The sequence below is a fragment of the Genypterus blacodes genome, unplaced genomic scaffold (genome assembly GCF_046128005.1).
Source record: "Genypterus blacodes isolate CSIRO-AG114 ecotype Tasmania unplaced genomic scaffold, CSIRO-AGI_Gbla_v1 ptg000012l_1, whole genome shotgun sequence".
NCBI lineage: Eukaryota > Metazoa > Chordata > Actinopteri > Ophidiiformes > Ophidiidae > Genypterus > Genypterus blacodes.
The window spans coordinates 7,623,653-7,644,204 of record NW_027466826.1 but is presented as its reverse complement, the minus strand read 5'-3'; the positions used below and the strand labels follow the sequence as shown (position 1 = coordinate 7,644,204).

General features: G+C 42.4%; 1 protein-coding gene across 1 annotated transcript in view; it reads left to right on the top strand.

Moving 5' to 3' along the window:
- slc24a3 (solute carrier family 24 member 3) overlaps positions 1 to 20,552 on the top strand; it is a 42,865-nt gene that overhangs the window by 2,624 nt on the left and 19,689 nt on the right. Inside the window, exon 2 of the mRNA XM_076164382.1 lies at positions 12,910 to 13,038. Coding sequence (XP_076020497.1) covers positions 12,910 to 13,038 — 129 coding nt within the window. The remainder of the gene's footprint in view (positions 1 to 12,909; positions 13,039 to 20,552) is intronic.

Genomic DNA, 20,552 nt, shown 5'->3' with positions numbered 1-20,552 from the left:
AGACAGCAGGATGCAGAAAGTGAGATGAAAGGGGGGCGTTATTGGGTCGGGGAAGGTGAGAGAAAAAGAAGTGAAGTGAGGAAGGATTTTGATGTTGAAGAGGAAGAGGAGGAGGAACAGGGAGAAGGAGACAGCTCTAGCATCAGGTTGAGTGCTCCCAAGACATTCTCAAACCACGTGATCAAACCCTGTGGGCCTTTTGCCGGGGCTCACATACAGGCAACATATACAGAAGAATCAAGCGACCAAATTGGAGCGCAAAGGTCAGGGCCTTATGTGTCTTTATGATGAGGGAGTGATCGAGGGGTTCATTACCAATCATCACCAGGCAGGGACCAGAGTGCTTACAGCTGTAGTAAAGATACAGGAAAAACAATATTTAGAACTGACAATTATCTAAGTGTTAATTGTGTTGGTGACCTCTTTATCAACTCCAACTTTCTTAGGATTGTAAACACAGACGATGCTGGATACTCTAGGTGCTGCTCCATGGCCAAGATCATTGGAATGTTAAGTATATGGTGATATATTTGTTCTGGATGATGATGGAAATTGATCTTTGACTTGGTTAAATATTATTTTGGTCTGGATCGGGGTTGCCATTGGTAGCGAAAGGTGAAACTAAGCAATTGGAGGAGAAAAGAGTGTCGGCACGTGGAAGCAGCTCCTCTCAAAAGAAAGGAAATGTGATTATTGTTCCATGGAAAACCCTATGAACACTATGCAACTCTTCCAAAAATAAATCTTTGGTAACAGGGGGTCAAGGTGAGATTGAGGGAGCGGAGTTGTCTGGGTTATGTCTGCGAGTCCTTACAAAGGAAATCAGATCCGCATGGGAGGAAGTCCCACCTCGGAGGATTAGCTGAATATAAATCAGGGCAACAGGAGTCCCATGAGTGCGTGCTGCTGTTTGAGCATGGAAACAGGACTTGTTCAAAACTTTGATACAATGGCACATTTTTATTAATAAATGCAAATAAATGATGTGAAAATATTGAAGGTTATGTAGCATGATGATGATGATTCCTCCCCCCATCTATTGTTTAATGTATAAAGTGTCAAACAATAGTGAGTCTTGATATTCTCGGCCTAACAATGATGGGAAAAATCTAATTTCAATTGATTTTGCATTGGAATTTGGCATTTTACTAAAACTATTTTTTAACCAAAAACAAAAAAATTCAACAAAAAAAAAAAGAAGAAAATTAAGCCCCTGTTAAATTCAGGGTCAGGAGTAAAAATGGTCAAATTGCATCACATCTGAACCGTCTCTACTGTTTCATTAAGGCTACATATTAAATAATCAAACCAACTTACTCTTTATCTGCAAAACGATGCTCTAAGCGCTTTGTGCTTATATCAATTTTTATCAGATTTTTAGCCCAATCCAGTCCAGATGCTGCAAGAGCCTGCTAAGCTTCTCAGCTAAAGTCTAGTTTGTTTACAGTAATCACTCTAATGCCTTGTAATCATCGCCGTAATGATTTATTGATTTTTGAAATGTGTTTTGAATTAACGTTTGGATTCGCTTAAAATCAAGGCGACGCCTTCCTGCAACGAACCGTCGCTCTTCCCTTTTTCTCCACTGCACAATCTTTAACTTTCATTTACACTGACACGGACAAACACACACCACGCCACACCACACACCGACACACACACACACACACACACACTCACACACACACACAGGGGGCTGTGTCTAATTCAGCTGCATCTGGGTCATCCAGCGTGAACAGAGAACACTGAGACAGCACACACACACACAAAAAAATCTCCCTCTCTGTTCCCTCATTCCATCCATTTCTCTCTCCTCTCTCCCTCTTTGTCTCAATTATCCCCTCCATCTAGCCGTCACTTTGCTCTCATCTTGTCTCTCTCCATTTCCATTCCGTCCGCGATCGTTTCTGTGTGTGTGTCCCCGTACCTGTCGCCCTTTTGCCGTGTGTAACCCTGCAGCCACAGCGGCTATATTTTTCCATTCCCCCTTCTCAGTCTGCCTCCTTCACCTTCACTCTTTCCTGTAACCCTTGCTCACACTCCTTAGAATGAGCTCATCCTCTGTTTGGTGACTTATTCATATGCTGCTTCGCCCCATCGTCCTAAATCTACGTCAATGTTTTTCAGCTTAAAGGCCGTTACCTCCTGCGTTTGCCTGCGGTCACATACTGTGGCTGCAAATCAGTCTGAGATTTTTCGATAGCGGATAATGAATTGTCTGTTTGTCTCAGCAGATGTCACATTTATTTTTAACCAATGTTGTTATAAAGCCTCGATGTAATTCAGGTTATATGCATTTAATGACTGAGTCAAGCACAATGTCTGTGTGTGACCGTAAACAGATCAGGTGGACACACTTTATGCTCTCCGCTTTGACAACTGTGGATGCAACAGAACTGACCTTCAGCTGCTGCATGTGCACAACTGACCACACGTATGTTGTGGATGTCTGCACACACACACACACACGCACAGCCTTTTTGAGGGTCTTGGTGTTCTCGTGTAATGGGAAAATACAGACTAGTGTAGTGTGAGCAAACTGCTGCCGTAAAACCAAGACAGTGCGGTACAGTCGTACAATCATGACAGGAAGGACGTGTGTGTGTGCGTGTGTGCGTGCGTGCATGCGTGCATATGATAAATGAAACTGTCAGAATAGGATGTGCAAAACGCCTGCTATGTTCAATGTGTTCATCAGGCCCTCCAGTGTGTGGAATAGGGATGGAGTATATTCATCACTCCTACCTTCTCTCTCATGTTCTCTCTTTGTCTTCTCTTTGTTTTTTTCAGTCTGTCTCTATCTCACTTACTCTCTTCTCTCAGCTATATGCCCTCCTGATCCCGTGGTCATGGATCACTTCATTACAGGGGCTGGTTTTTGCAGGCTTTGTGACAGTGAGTCCAGGTTTTTGATGGATGGCTTTGTGTTGCTGTAAGCATCTAATGGGGCTCGTCTTTTCTCTGAGTAGAATCGCAGAGAATCATATCGTCCTGGCTAACTGAATGATATGAGAGGGTGCTTTCGTTATTTAGTGCAGCTGTCACAATACTGTACTGTATTCCAAGCTGTGACCACGTGCAAATATATGCAGCCATTGTAGTGTAAAGCAGGGGACGCCAAAGAAAGTCCAACATCTAGAGACCCAGAGGTCCAAACTAGATCTTAGATGCTTCTGAATATTGGACTTGGTTGACTTACTGGATGTTACTGTCATTTCTGCAAGAAGCACTACAGAATGACACTGGTTTGAGGATATTAAAAAGTCTTACTCACTACTAGATCATAAGAAACCATAGCTAGTGCTGAAATTAACATCCAAAGTCATGTTTTGTGTCTCCAGCCTAAGATGAGTTGATGCTACTGTCTGTTCTTTGTGTTACAATAGTGAAAGAGAACATCAGTGTGGTGAAAAGAGTTGTTGAGAAATGTAATTCCCAGAAGGAGAGAAAGCAAGACAAAGTAAAGTGACACTGTCAGACCCTTTACAAGTCTAGAAAGGGTTGTCATGGCTTAGGTGATATTGCAGCTCTTTGTGTGTCCTTCTGTGTCACTTTGGTGCCACAATTTCAGCAACCTGATGGTCTGCTGGTGTGAGTCACTCAAAAGCTTGTATTCTTTCATTGTATGAATGTGTGGGTGACAGGCTCACACTGATTCATTGAATTCTAGGAATTATCCCGTCAGGTGGCTCTAGGATGGACACACACACACACACACACACACACACACACACACAAACATAAACATACAGACACGCAAACGCTCACTGACTGAAAGATGTTGATTGTCCTTGACTGTTCTTATCAAAACTTGAAATCCCCTGTGTGGAATGTGGGTGTGCAGTGAAAGGTTCTGCTCTTAATCTGCTTTGTTTTTAGTCTCGTAAAAGTGTGTTATTATAGTTTTATGATGCCCCCCACAGCATCATTAGTGCTGATAACTTGAGTGTAAAATCCTAAATATATTCATAAAGCCGCCTTAGGTGAGACACGGAGCAAAAGTAATGATATAATGTTTGAAAAGGCTTTTGTACTGTTACACTACCATCCATAATGTCACGCTGAGTCTGTGCCCATGACCTTGAAAATAGGACCAGTATAATCAGACTGTACAAATTGGGTTTATGTTGCACATCACGTTGTCCTTCCATTAAAGCCCTAAAAGAACCCAATGTTCATACAGACCTGATGAAAAGAGATCTCTGCGCGGCAATCGCTGCAATCCACCTCAAAACCAAAGCGGTCTATCCGAATACGACCTTAATTATTCATGGTTCAACAAGCCCTCTGATAAACAACAGACACTCGCTCTGGCTGTATAGAATAATGGAGCGAGAGGGGAAAATCACAAACACGTGCGCTCCTGCTGGGATTAAAATCACTTAATGGTCATGCAATAATGCACGAGCGATATGCAGCATTAAACCTCCCTGCAGACCCCAGAGACGTTCACTTTATTCATTCCTTTATTACATTAATGGAGTTTTTACGTGACGTTACTTCATTTTCCCTAAAAAATCCTGTTCATTTAAGATCTGTTCTTTATTCAGATAAAAGTAGTTTCAATCAAACACACACACACACTACACTACAGAGGTATGCACAGGCTCCTGACGAATAATGAGGTTATTATAAGAGTCCTGTTGATTCCACCAATGTCCCTGCCTATGTTTAATTTAGCCCCGAGATGAATAATGAATCCACAGCCGAGTGATACAGTGTGTAATATTATGAGTGGACTGACTGCACGACGCTTAGAAGTGGGTGGGTGGGGGGGGGGGGACTTGGGATTACACGCTGGAGTGCGGTGAGGGATCATGTGGCGACGCCGCTTTACCGGTCTACCAGGAATAAGAGCACTGTGATGCAGAGCCGCGTGCATTTTAAATCACAATGACGATATGGTAATTATTTAATAAGCACGGGTAATGCCACCATTAATTTCAGAGTTATGTAAGCATCTGTGTGTGTGTGTGTGTGTGTGTGTGTGTGTGTGTGTGTGTGTATGTATGTGTGTGTGTTTATCTTCGTTGCCCCAGAGCACAAAGGAAGAACTCCTTATCAGTTCGACCTAGAAAGCAATCTGCATCCCTGTTGTATTCATCTCAACATGCTCTGGAAAGAAACTAAACAAAAGTGGGATTATGTCAAATAACCTGAACCTCAAATTAAAATGGATTGTTTTGAACCATGTGAACCATAAATAATCCATATGCCATTGATAAACTGTGGGCATCCCTAATGTGTCCATATTATCACCAATCTATTCTACAGTTGCTGCAGCTTTCGCCCTCTAGAACCCTTCACATGTTCATTATCAAATCATATGTTCACACACACGTAGAAATACAAAGTCGCAGCTGAGTTATAATGTATGAGTAAACCTGACAAGGGTCGCTGGGTTTGTCTCTGAGCCATGTACTGTGTTAGAGTTAACTGTGATTAAACATCAGGAGCTATTTTCTATCTTTCCACCCCGCTCTCTCTCTCTGTCTTTCGCTCCGTCGTTCCCCCAAATATGCTCTGGCTAATTCATCACCCAGCCTACAGCCCATTTTAGCACCCGCCATGTATTCTGGGATCCTTGCATGGCTCAAAGACAGATTAAAAGAGGAAAGAGTACCAGAGAGAGAGAGAGGGGTCCATCCCTGGGGAGGAGTGTGTGTGTATTGGACATCCCACACCTCCTGCAGTCTCTCGTCATCCCTCTTTCCCTCCACGTTCTCGTCTTTCTCTCCCTCTTTCTCTTTCATGTCCTTCTCCTTATCTATAATTGCAGTTTGTTGATTATAACAGGATTTATCCTTCACATACATGATTTTCCTAAAGAAATCCCAATAAATTATCTATTGCAGCTTTAAGTCTGAAAAGTACTTTCTCAGTCAGCCACCTTATCTGTGTTAAATCTTTATAAAAATCATGTCCCACTGCTGTTTCAGCCTGACCTGTAGACCCTCCAGCTATATAGAGAAGCCCTGTAAAAGTCCTCATTAAGAACTTTGATTGATGAGCTTGGCCAGGACCTGCTATACCTCTCACCAGTCCTCTACATTCTTCATTTATATACAGTGCAGTCCCTGCCCGTGCATTAGAAATGGGAGACCTGCCATTTCCCCAAAGGCCATTAGTTCGAGATTATTAAATTTCACAATGGGGAGTTATTGTATGCAGTGAGATGTAGGTTAGTGGCAACTGCTTTATGATAAAAATCAAGGTTACCTCCTTTACCTGTAATGTAAGTTACAAAGAAGTATTGTAGGTAGGATAGATGGGAGATATACATCTGTAGACCAAAGAGGGAAGGACAAAAGAGCAGGTCATTGAACGCCACATGCTGTATGGTCCTTTACAGTCCCTCCAGCATTACGATGAAATTCGAATTTTCTGCAATGCTGCATAATTTTCCATTTTACCGCATAATTATCGCATCATTTTCCATTTTCCCCACAAAAGATTATCAAAAGTGTCTGTCACCCTCTGGCACCTACATAAACTATCTGCATTAAATTCTTAGTAGTGTAGAAGTGTATCCAAAGTAGACAGGCTAAAGTTTGGACTTGGGTATTCTGCACAAAGATCACAAAAAAAGTTTGAATCAAATTTAGCCTGAAACATTTTCTTTGTATAAAGTATACAGGGGCTTTACACCAAGCAGAAGTTGAGCTATTTCTTATTTAATTGTATTATAATCTCTGCCTAAGTGGTATGATAAATTATTCAACAGCTAAAATTCAATTCCCCGCAAGGTTGTTCTGAAGTTATTCTGCATGGGTGCAAATCTTTACCTCATCTTAATAATAAAAACAGCAAAAACAGCAATTTAAGTCCATGTTTTTTTTTTGTGTCTCTGCGTGTCCTCACTGTCTTTGCCTGTGTGATGGTGTGTGAAGTGTGATTGAGCCCTCGAGCTGTGATTAGCTTGCAGGGCCCTTTTGTTCTCCTGAACAATGCAAACACAATCACGGTGCTATTCACCTGCACTTAGCGGGCCAGAGGAACCTATTATGCTTTTAATTACTCAGATCAGATTAATCGTACTCTCAGATGACTCCCAATGAAATTTTAACCGTGTGTGTGTGTTTGCATGTGTGTGTGTGAGAGTGTTTATGCAGGTGTGTGAGGGAGAACTGAGAGGAGCTCATTACATTATTGTGAGATTACAAAAGCTTTTTCTATTGAAAAGACAAATATGCGGAGGACATTCATCTCCAGACTGGAATGATAATGAATGAAAGTGTTTCAATTTCTGCAGCCTGCTCGTCATTCAGAGAACTTGCTGTACAAAAGACATAGATAATGAAAGTTATTTCAAGTGGAGACGTTGCATGTATGTCATAAAGACAGGAAATTAACTTTAGCAAAAGGAGCAGACCGAGGATTCAGAATTTGGAAATGTCCATTTTTGTGGATGGGGATGGAAGGAATAGATGGATTAGTTTACTATTGATTTCATGTGAGCATTAAATATAAACAGAAAAGAAGGGTATCTCAAAAATAATAATGATTTCTGTACTGGAAAGAACGTCTCTATGTTGCAGTGCAGCCTGGGTAAAAAGAATAAATCATTATAGTGAGGAGCTGGATGTGTGTCACACTGATGCTGGCAACATTTAAACACACACGCATGCATATGTATGCAGGCTCTGACATCATCTGACATTGGGTTTGTTATCATATGTGACATGTAAGATATGAGCCATGACAGAAGTCTGCACTCGCCTATTTCAACTAGAAGCTTTTGACCTCACCTGCTTTGAATTTGTTGTCAGTACTCATTTCTATCTTTGGGATTTATGGAGAGACATATTTTGGTTAGGCTAAATTCAGTTTGAAAAGGTTAACTCTAATACGTATTACTTAATAAATCAACAATAAACTGCAGTAATTGGTATTATGTGCACCTAGCATTAATAATTCAATATCTGAATTGAATTTCAGTCATTTAGTTACTGAATATTGTCTCATTTCATTGTAAACTCAGAGGCCTTGAGAGCTCTGAGTGCTTGTGTGTGTGTGTGTGTGTGTGTGTGTGTGTGTGTGTGTGTGTGTGTGTGTGTGTGTGTGTGTGTGTGTGTGTGTGTGTGTGTGTGTGTGTGTGTGTGTGTGTGTGTGTGTGTGTGTGTGTGTGTTGCTAATGAATGAGATGAAGCTGACTGCAGAAGATGTTGGTTTGGCTGAGGTACAGCACCACAGGAGGAAAGAGGAGTGCGGTCCTCCTCCTCTGGCTGAATGCCCCCCCTCCATAGATCCCCTGCCTGGCGTGCATCTTCAGACAGAAAGGGAGATGAGAATGAGACACGATAGAACCCCCTCAAGATGACAACATCCCTACACACTCGCAGCAGGAGTGGAGTCTGATGGTGTCAGCTAATGAACATTGAACAAGGCCATTAACAAGCTGTCACATTCGTTAAGCAATAATTAAAGAACCGTCTTGTGGGCTTTGCGTATATTGATCTTTTTTCTATGTGTGCTTTGTGTGTGATATATGTGATTCTGGCTCATACACTCCAGTAAAAAACACATTTTTCTTGACGTCATTTGCAAAGACAGCTATTTCCTTTAAACACATAGGAATCAATGTTCCTGAAACAACTCTCACAGTAGTGTTGATTTATTGATCAGTAATCACAGGGGACGGTGTGTGTGCTGGTGTGTGTGTGTGTGTGTGTGTGTGTGTGTGTGTGTGTGCGTGCATATGTGACTGGTAGACAGGATTATATACTGAGGAGTAAGCTGTAGTTCACCGCAGTGGCAACTGAATGTTACACAGCCTTTGCTCTGCGATATTGAGTGGATGTAGCTGAGGGCTCGCAGATAGCGGCGTTCTGAGTTCCAGTTGGCAGCACGACAGTCAGGATTTGCGATAGCCCATTGAGTGGTTGACTGTTTGGAAAAGTAAGCACTGTGTGGAATGGCAGAGGTACAGACAAGAGGCACCATTTGTGTGTGTGTGTGTGTGTGTGTGGGGAGGAAGGGTTAGTCGTTAGTGGATGGTCAACAGGATTGTCTTCTCTAGCAACTCCGGGCTCTTGTTTTCACCAGAGACACATTTCATTACCTTCTCACATGTGCTCGTAGATGAGACGAGGCAGACCTGTCAGCCTTACACGTGTAGGATATTTGGTTAACAAGTTATTAACACGTATCCCACGCCTCCATCACAGCCAATGTGTTTGCTTTAGGTCACAAGGGAATTCAAAGCAAGACATTTGCTGGGTTGCCGGTCAGCTAAGCGTGGATATTCATCATCCCGAGAGGAGGAATCCCAGTGTTTACAGGGCCCGTCAGACCTTGTCAACAAGCTAAAACGTGAAATATCAACTCCCAAATGGAGAGATCACAGATGGACAGAGTAGATTTACTGAGCGTGTGCATTCTCCCCAGAGGATGAACCTATTCCCCCTTCGAAGAGTACCTTTAGTTTTCCTTGAGCACCAACCTTTGGATAAAATTCAACACAAAATATCTCCTAATCAGGCAGATTGATACTAAGCGTATTCATGCTCAAGAGAATAGATCCATTTGAGTGAATTGATTTGGCTCTAGTGATTTAAACCCTTTGGTGGAGTTGTTAATTGTGCCGCTCTGGGATGCGAGCAGGGATTTCAACCTGCAGCGTATTATGATATTGTTTGCAACTTCTTTGTCATCCATTATTAAATTGCTTTTTGTGCAGTATTATCTCGGGACAAGTTCATCTCCATGTTCATGCCACTGTATTATAAACAAGTGCTGTTGAGGTGAGAGTTGATCCTCCTCTGGTTTAGATCCATGGAAGCTCTCTATACATTCAGCCAAAGTATTATCATGAGTTACATACTGGGTGTTGGTGTTGTCCCTTAATGTTAGTACACAATACAATTGCCTCATATACAATGCTAATGTAATGAATTATGTAATAGTAAAACAATGCAAAGGCAATATGATACAGAACAAAGCAGTAACCCAGATATTTTGTCCTATGAAGAGAAGTCAATGACGTTCTTATCACGAGTAGCATGTAAGAGCACCGTATAGTACACGCCATGTGCTCGTGGCCTGATTCTTTTCTCTCCGGGGACAAGGAAGTAGCTAGAATGCGCACCGCACACACACACACACACACGTGCGCATGTACGCATACACATAGGACTGCAGTATTCTGCCGTTGACCCTACACACCAATGTATGCGGAAAAACTAAATACACAAAGCGCACAAGCCACACATTCACACTCATACAAACATGTGTTATTCCCTCACACTGATACAGGCACAGCGACACGGACGGAGAAATGCACACACTCGCAATCACACACACACACACACATACAGATGCCTGCCGAGGGACACTAATGAAGATAAAGGAGCTAATTAAGTATGACAGAGAGGAGCGATGGGCGGCCATGTTACGTGACGTTATGGGGTCGGCCGGGACCTATAGACATACAGTAGGACTTGGTCCAATATAGGACCCTGTGGGTTAGTGTCAGGGAGAGAGAGATCGATGGATGAATGTAGCAGGGGAGAAACATCAAAATATGTGAAGACACAGTTAGATAGAATTTGTTTTACGTTCATTCATCTCCCCTTGGTGTCTTCGTAGAATTCCCCCTAAGCATTTCTCTTATATACACACACATTTTACATACCTACACTGCTGGCCTAGATCTTTGCAGAAGGGTGATTCCTGCAGGTACAGCACATCTTGGCTGACTTACATACTGTCTGGGGGAAATCTAGCAACAAAAAATACTTGTCCGCCTACTCTAGTTCCTCTTACTCGCCTTCTTTTTTTTTATATTGGCTCTGTCTGACTGTCTGGGCTGTCTTTAACATTGGGCCAATGACAATCAATAAGGGGGAAAGTGCAAATACTGACAAATCCACCATAAAACACAGCTGGTGTCCGGTTTTGGGGTTGTAATTAATACTGAGGCAGGGGGGAAATTGTCTCTCAAATAGGATTAAAATCACATAATACCTTCCATAGAGAATAAATCCCTAAATCCCCATAGAGAATAAATAAATAATGTCAGACTGACCAAAAGACTTCTCCATCTTTAAGCCTTAGAGGAGCAAAAATATCCAGCAGATGAACTAAATCTACTGTAATGCCTTGCAGCTATTCACTGTTTAAAAGAGTATTATATTATTTTAGATATTCATATTGTTTTTACATGCAAAGTGTATTAATTGCTTTTTATTTGAGGCAAACAAGCCTTTCTCCCCTCTGTACTTAAAGAGGCTGTGAGTGATGATATGGGCATGCGTGTGTGTGTGTGTGTGTGTGTGTGTGTGTGTGTGTGTGTGTGTGTGTGTGTAATTACCTGGTGCTGCATGGCAAATCTGATCTGTGCTTATCAGTGTTAGAGTCTTTCTCCGCGTGTGTGCGTGTGAATCTGCGTTACTTTGCAATATGTCATGCACTCCCACCCCTCTGTGACACACCGGTTATGTCACATTGCAATAGTAACCTCATCAGCCATTGATGATTTCTGCCTTAACGCGCCACAAGCCACCTGCAGCACTTGTCTGCGGGGGTGTCTGCATGTAGCCGTCTCCCACACGCATGTGTCCTCTGCCCTCGTGTGTTAATAGAGTACAAGTAAGAGAGAGAGAGAGAGAGCGAAAGTGTGTGGAAGTCGCGTTATTAAGTAATGACAAGGACGAGAGAATTCCAGCAGAGAATGGAGTATGTTTCCAGCTCCTGTCTTTTACAAATGTCACACACATACACACACACACACACACACACACACACACACACACACACACACACACACAGAGGCTTGGGGGAAGAGCACGCAGTAAGGGGGCAAAAGGCATCAGACAATGTATGTATGAAATGTGGAACTGATGGGGCTTGGCAGAATTCCCCCTTGAGTCTCTCTGTAGACCTGTGCTCTCTGTGTGTGTGACTTGGTATCGCCTCGCTTGCTGCTGTGCATTTTGTTTGTCTTAAAAGATAAAACTTGATATTTCTATTTCAACTGATAATGACATACTGTGAATAAAAGTGTCATGAAAAATTGAAGGTCAAACTTGGCAGCACGGTGAATAATTTATCATTTTGACAACCGAGGATTGAGTGTCTGGAGGTTTTACGTCTTAATTGCATTCTTCTTCCAAGACCTAGTTCCTCCCGTTTCTGTCCATGCGCACAATTATTAGCTGAAATTATTATTATTATTATTTGTAATGCAGAAATTTACCCTAGTACAGCCAAGCTACAGTTACAACACACATCGCACCAAAGCGTCCTGTTCCAGGTCATTGCCTTTTGAGTCATCTATCTGTTTGCGTCACGGCGCAAGAGTCTGAATCGTTTCATATTCCTGTTTTGATAAATATAGGATAGCGCAGTGCTATTTATAGCAGCCTCGGCAATCTCTGTACCTAAGTCGGGCCCTGTCGCGTGGTGGGAGAGGAGATGGGTCGGAGGTGGGGCGCTTGAGGATACGGCGACTCAGATGGTTGAGCTGGAATGATCGGGCCTTGCAGGGAGATGCACAGAGGAACACACAGGAAGACACAAGATGCACGTCTCATTTTCCTTTGTTCTGTAGGAAGCAGAAACCTTTTTTATGTGCTTCATTCTGTGAGCTTTTGGAGACCAGTCTTAATTTGGCATCATCGTATCCCATGGAGACCATTTATCCCTGAAAGACGACAAGTGAACTACCCAAGAAATACATGTGGGCTGTTAAATATCCTTTACATTGCCCTCACTGTTTCTGATCCACTGTTTCCTTTAATGCTTGGCAATTCTTTCAGTATCTTTGAACAGATCACTTTCCCCGCAATTGTAACCGCCTCTAATTGTTTGCTTGAGTGTCCGTTACTGCATGGGAATATGTGCAACCAGCCTAACCATTCCACTCTCTCGTTCTTTCTCTCTCTGTTTCTCTCTCTCTATCTCTCTTAGGATATCATGTGTCCAGCTCTGTGATGGAGGAGCACGCCAGGTGGGAGAGTCGCCACCTTCTACAAGATAACTACGACAACAACTCTACCCAGTTTGTGGAGCCTGAATCCAAAAACTGCACTGATCCAGGTACAATAACAAGTAGCTGCAGTTAATTTAAACTGTTAATTTCAGTTCGACACGTGTTTTCTACAATCATAGGGGCCTAAAAGAAGCGCTGAATTGAAAATGAAAAGGGAGCAAGAATTATAGAGAAACGGAAAGGGAAAGAGTGAGATGGGTTGTTGACATGGCGATGAAAGCTGGTGCGGAACACAAACTTCAGGTATAAATCTTTTCTGTGACAGAACCCTGCGAGCGTTGTTGCAGCTAAGCCACATGCCAGCTTGTATTCCCGTGTGTCTGTGACCTGCTTCCTGTGTGTGTAACCACAATCTCTTATGTTGTATGTTTGTTTTCTCTGTAGGCTTGTGCGTGTGTGTGTGTGTGTGCGTGTATGTCGGCGTACGTTGTGTGTTTTCCCTGTAGCTCAGAGTGTGTGAGTGTTTTCCATGTGGAATCTTGGGGCTTTACAAGGCTGACGTCCTGCCAAGCATTCTCTTGATCTCATTATAAACACGCTGCCTCCATCTCACATTCTCACTCACACATGTACGCACAACGTGAACTCACACAAACATTATGCATCCTCACCCCTCTCCTCGCCGGAGCCTAACGAAGCGGCGACGGTGGATTTCTCAGAATGAATTCATATAGATGCGTTATATTAAGACAGCAAATAGTTGATAGACTGTTTTTGTTTAATTACGCTTTGTCTCCCGAAACACTAATTACCTTAATAGGGATTATTCCTGCCTTCCTGCACTAAAAGGGGCCTTCACAACATGCTCTTTATGGCGCTCTCTCTCTCTCTCTCTCTCTCTCTCTCTCTCTCTCTCTCTCTTTCTCTCTCACCCCATTATCATCTGTTTAGTTCTTCCCCCTGGAGCTCTTTGCAGTCACCAGCTTTTTCTATGTCTTTGCCATCCTGTGTCTCTTTTGGAGTTACATTCAGCTCTTCAATTCCCAAATAGATTCCCAAATACCGTAGACACGCAGGCTCACACGTGCACTGGAAACAAGATGTCTAACCATATAAGCATGCACATCTTTTCTCATGTTCGCTGAAACAATTACTTTATGTTGTGTTAAGTATTTGTTGCCTAGATGTTTGGAATTCAGTTTAACTTCAACAAAATGACTACCCTTGTAATTCTTGTTTATATTGACATCAAATCAAGTTGAATTATTTCATGCCTCCTGCCAGAATCTTCCCTGCTGCCCAAAATAAAACAGAGCCTAGTGGAAGATTTAATGAGGTGAGATTGACAGGTTGTTCAGTCGGCTGGTATTTCACCTGAGACTTTCTGTTGTAGGAGTCGGAGCGAAGGAAGGAGAATAAGTCGATGAGATGCTTTGTGAAATTTGTTCTAAATGCCTCTTTTAGGTTGAGGGGGAAAAAGCAGCTTTCCCATTGGTGTTGAGATTTAACAGCAGCGGTTTGGGTAAATGGCCAAGGTCCTATTTTTAGTGACGGTGGCTTGACAGCATCACTGCAACTACGCAACAATGGAGCTCAGGCTCGAGACAGCGAATTCCCCAAAATAACACCTCCTTTTCTGCTTTTGACTCAGGCCAGCTGGGCTCTGTGTGGGTCCCTCAAGAGGCCGTTTCAACCGGGCTGAATTTGATTGAATAGAACTGATCTCCTTTTTGAAAGATTCTTATGCACATGTTGTCTAAATTGCTCTTTTGGACCTAAAGTTCTGGACTAAATTAGACCTATTTTACCCAGAACTACCTGAAGGCAGGTGTATCCCAGGACGGACTATCAACAGGTCCAACTCAGCCCTAATCCAGATATTGAGTCACATCTGGCAGATTAAAATATATTCTCAGACAGGGTTGACATGTGCGTTATTAATTACATGAATAAGACTTGAAACATCTCCGTCTATTCCACCGTTGGTAAACTGAGATGAGCTTGATTCAACATTTCAAATTGGTGTTCATACATTTTCATATATCAAGAAGAATTCTACAGTACAATCAATGTTTAAGCCAAATCCCACATTCATTTCCAGTTTCAAGGTAACAATAGTGAAAGGTTGTGTTTATATTGTATTAAAATTAGAAATCAGAGGACTTGTTGGCCTTGACAGAGGTACGTGCTATCTGAGTGCCTTTCATTTTTCTGCTTTGGAGGATTAGCATTAGCATTTATATACTCAAATAGGAGACGAAGAAGGATGTTTTTTTAAAAAGGCTTTGCAAAGGTTTAATTTATAATGAAAGCACGGCAGAGTACCTCTAACCATGCACATCTCAAACACTCCACCGTTTACCAACTGGGATTTAAGTCGCTCTCTTGATGGTTGCAGAAGCGAGAAAACACCGTCTTCTGCTCTGTCAGAAGGGATAATACACATTGTGATGGCAGCCGCTGTCTTGCCGACACTCTACTGTGCTGCAGCTCAGAGGATCAATGACACACACTTCCTCCCTTTCATTTCACCATACACAGTATACAGACATCATACACGCACACATACACGCCCATATAAACAAATGTAGACAGACAAGAGACGACGACGAGCAACGAGGTGGAAAGAAATCCTATCTGCATCTACTGTATAAACAGAACCAACACACAAACATGGACACACACACACTATATGTAACACAAACACACATACATACACACACAGTGGAATCAGCCCTTTTTTTGGTCATAATCCTTTGTTGGAATTTTCATCAAATAAATCTAAACTAGATAAATCAACAAAAGTCTTTCTGGGGTCAAATGCGAACACACACGCACACACACACACACACACACGCACAGGAATGATTATGCATTATAACAGTGGAGTGTGTTGGATTAGAGATAATCATGTTTACAATTGCCAACTTTCTTCCCTTCACTCATGCATAGCAAACAAGAGACTTCTACCTCATTAGAAGGTGTGTGTGTGTGTGTATATGTTGGTGTGTGTGTGTGTGCCACGATAGCAGTAACCTCTGTCTGTCGTCTTCCTCTTGTCCTCATATCTCTTCCCATTTAATTCAACCTCTCGCCGTCTTAAGCAACACTGGAGATAGATCTGGGTTATTTGAAGTGAGCCGTGCCCAGCAGACAGTATCATCTCCTCACCTCCTGACCTCCCGTATCACTAACAACAACTGCCTATCAAATCATTATTAACTGTAAATTACACTTTGTTACGCTCTAATTATACTCCATTTGCACGCATGAAACAGCATTTTAAAGGGTTATGCTCATTTGCTCCGTCTCTCTCCATTCTGCTTTCTTAATTAATTAGAGCAAAGGAGAGAAATGGTGAGTAATTGACAATATTCATGATCTGTCTCATGGCCGTATGATTTATACCCAGATTGTTTTTATATTTGCTGTGGATAGTCATTGTTGATGTGATAGTCCTCGAAAATACAAAGTACATATTCGCAAGGAGTAACATTTACAGGCTGCCATGAGAATTTGCTGTTTTTTCTAAATGATTATTTGAATATTTGGCGTCACGTTTATAGACAATTACCCATCCTAATGAATTTACTCCAGGATATAAGGAACCCCGTGATTCTATTAAAATTTGTTGATCATCTAGGAGTTTTCTTAGTAATCATCCTTACAAAACTCACGACCAATATCGATGAAAACATAAGCTCCTGGGCAGAAGTAATCATCCTCTGGGACACATTGATGGATTCACGGCGATGTGGCCTTTCGCCTTGTAAGAGTCGACTGTTTCAGGGTTGTCAGTAGAAATAGCTTGGATTGTCTGAAATGGTTATGGTTCAGCCTCTGGGGAGCATTGATGTTCTTGGTGCATTTTTGCTTTGTCACATGCATGTCAATACAAGTTTGACCTGATGGTACACTAGATCAAAGGTCAGTGTAGTACTAATCAACTGTTCATCATGTTAGAGGTGGACAGCACCGACCAGAGCTCATCTGATATGTAATGAAAGGTGAACATAATAAACTCACCAGACTAACCAAACAAGTTACACAAAAGCTTCACACGCTACTTGTGATTTTAAATTTGCTTATATTTTTGTAACGTATACACCCGTAATCTGCTTAGTTTGTATGTTAGACCACCAGTTCTCCACAGGAGAACTGGTGGTCCAGCCTTCAACACAGGCTATGGGTGTAGGAAAGGAGTGTCGGTGTAGGTGTGACTCCACGTGTTGGCCCCAGTGTGAATGTGTACATACTGTATGTGTAGCTTGGTGTATATGCGTGTGCACTTGGACATCTGATTGTGTGAGTTTACCAAGCCTAGCCCTCCTTGCCCACAGCCCATCTGTCACTCCACGGCAGCTCACTAGGCATGTCAGAGACTGCAGGCCAGCTGAGAGGGTGTGTGTGTGTGTATGTTTGTGTTGGGGGGGAGGGGGCCGTTTCTGTCACTTCGCATCGCATCACTTCCCGTTAAAGAATCCCACCAGCAGGAAATAATGCAAAGTCTGACAAAGGAAAGGAGAGATGCATTATTGAGGAGAACAAAATCAACAAAATAATTCTGTGTTATGCAATCAAAGTGTGTGTGTGTGTGTGTGTGTGTGTGCGCAAGTGCGTGCATGCCTGTTGCTTTATCCCCTCCGTCGCCTGTGAGCAGTATGAAGTCGCCAAATTCTGCATAATGGTGCGCGTAATGCTCCCCCACAACCACCACACACAGACACCGACACACAACAGACAATTGCAAACTGTACACACACATGCAAAACACTAGACTCATACAGAGATTTAAGGCTTAAATGTCATATTACTCAGCATATGTCAAATTTCATCAGTGCCTGTAAAGTGTGTCTTTGTTTCTTTGTGTCTGTGTGTGTGTGTGTGTGTGTGTGTCTGTGTGTATCTGTTACTGCAGTGTGAATATGTGCTTACGCAATAACGCTTTACACACTTTACCTCCACCGTGCTTTGTTGCATTTCACCATGGCAGCGTCTACAGTTTTCATTGTCCACGTCATTGTTGTAACCTTCTCCACCATCCAGAACCTCCTGATCCACAAATCTCACTATTTAATGGGCTGACAGTCAGTATGTTTACAAACTCACATTATTGTCTATTCTGTATACATGGGAGAAATGAACAGAATTGCTTGTACATACTGAATGGTTTTGAGTCAATAATATACCCTGTGACATTTATCGACATGTCACAATTAATTGCCGTCGTCAGTGGCCATTGTTCAGTGTAACCAGCCGCTTTGACAATAACTCAAGGTCGCAGAAACGGAAATGTTGATCATCTCTTGCCCAACTGGGATTTGGTGGTGATTGCGTATTAACAAAGCCAATAAATCATTGTTCACACACAGGCACAAATATTGTACAGAAAATAGTCCACTGAGGGATGACCCTTTGACCTCAACCTTTGGTTGCGCAATGTTTCACTGCATCTTTTCCATCATCATATTGAAACAGTTTGCATTCTCAAAACCTAAATTGCAATAACACCGATATATATTTGTTTCCTTATGACACAGCTAATATACTTTATTTGCCAATTGTGTTGATGAGTTACACTAATACTAACTCTTGTCTTGATGTCATTTCAGGCATTTTATAGTCATTTTATATGACGTATTACATATTTGCATATATTATAAATAGGGATAAAATAAATGGAGAATTTGACACAAATGAGACAGAAGTAATTACAATGTACGAGCTGTTTCTGTTTCTGCATCTTGAGTGTGTGTGCCATTGATCCCTGCTATGACAATCAAATGCAGAAAGAGTGGATGAGTGTCACATTTTAAGATGTGCGAGGCAGAATGGTAAAATCTCATCTGTGTTTAGATGTCAGTCACATTGGCAGCTCTGCCGAACTTGAAACATAGGTCTAAACACCAAATATTTAGAAATGGGGTCACATACCACAAATCTGTTGCTGCTCCTCACTGCAATTATATCAAGTTATGTGTAGCAGATTCTAGAACTGAGTGGAATTCCCCTTTAACAACAGAAATGCATACCAGATGCCCCCACAGCCCTTACAGATATGTAGCCAGCACAAACAAATTCTCAAGAGCGGCCAGCAACATGGCACCAACTGTACCTGCATGTGTGTGTGTGTATGTGTGTGTTTCTGCTTCCCTGCGTGCCTGTGTGCGTGTGTGATGAAGGTACATTCTTTAGGGCCATTGTGCTGTTCAAGCAAATCAGCACATTTGTTTTTGCTGATGGGAATAGACCCCCCTCCCCTGCTACCATGGCAACCAGTGAACTGTGTCACTTGCCAGTGGAATATTTGTGTGCGTGCGTGTGGATGTGTGTGTGTTTTGAAGAAAGGAAGAAGATGTATCATGTTTCACTTATCATATCTCCCTATGCGAGTCAAACTCTTTCTTCCACTCTCTCTCTTTCTTTCTCTTTCTCTCCCTCTCTTTCTCTCTCTCTCTCTCTCTCTCTCTCTCTCTCTCACTCTCAGTGCATCTCTGTTAGTTTAGAGCCAACAGCTGTCCACGGTGCCAGCTGTTGGCATACCAGAGGCCTTGCAACAGAGCTTGGCTGCCTCTCTCCCCTCAACGTGCCGCTCTACATTCCCCGGCACCACGGGGGATGTTTACATTTCAGAAATCTCCTGGTGGAAACAAAAGAGCCGGGGCTGACAGACCCAGAGTCAGAGGGTTCAGCAGAATCAGTGTAGGAAACAACCAGGGGTTTCCAGGGCAAAACCACCAACATTTTTGCCCCTTCAATCTAAAATTAGGGGGCAGAAAATGCTCCATGTAACTGGACGTAATGTAATAATGAAGGAACTAATTATGAAGGAACTCAAAATCTAAGGGATCGATGTGAATGAAAGACTGATAAAACACAGCTGATGCGTAACTCGATTCAAATAACTGCATTACATTTGCTTGCTACACATTTTCTGGCTCTGATCCTGGCCTGAGAACATGGAGAAAAAAATAGACCTGCTCTGTGTGAGGCAGGAGGTGAGAGACCATAACCAAGTCTGAGCCTGAGCCTGAACCTCAAGCACTGACCTACTGTCCATGTATACAGCACCGCACTGGCAACAGCAAATGTATTTCCATCATGATTTGCTTTTCACCTGATATAAACCATGGGAATAAAGACATTAAAGTGTAAAGACCATAAATAGAGACAATGATGAGCAGAGAAGATGGAGGAGGGGGGTGAGGAGAGGAGAGGAAGAGAGAGTGAAGGCAAGAGCTGTCACTCTCAGGCACACTAGAGGATTTCAGAATGTTAACGAGAGAGAGAAAACAAGGCAATAGTAAACAAACTGCCTCCCATAAGTGATGAAGTCTGGAAGCTTGATAATTAGTCAGAGATGCTTCTTCTCTTACACCTGTAGCTGCAGTGCCTTTCTACTCTTTATGAAATCAGTGTAATTTTCAAAACACAAGAACACACGAGTGAAAAACATAATTTCAATTAGGGCACCCACCCTCTAATACACATACAGGTGTGTGTCTAATTATACTAAGCGTGGCACTATTTATTCTTAAACCCTTTATCTTTACCTCTCAGTTCTTCAAATTTAGGCCCCATCCAGCCCAAAGACTGAGAATTCCAAAGCTCTCACTGACTG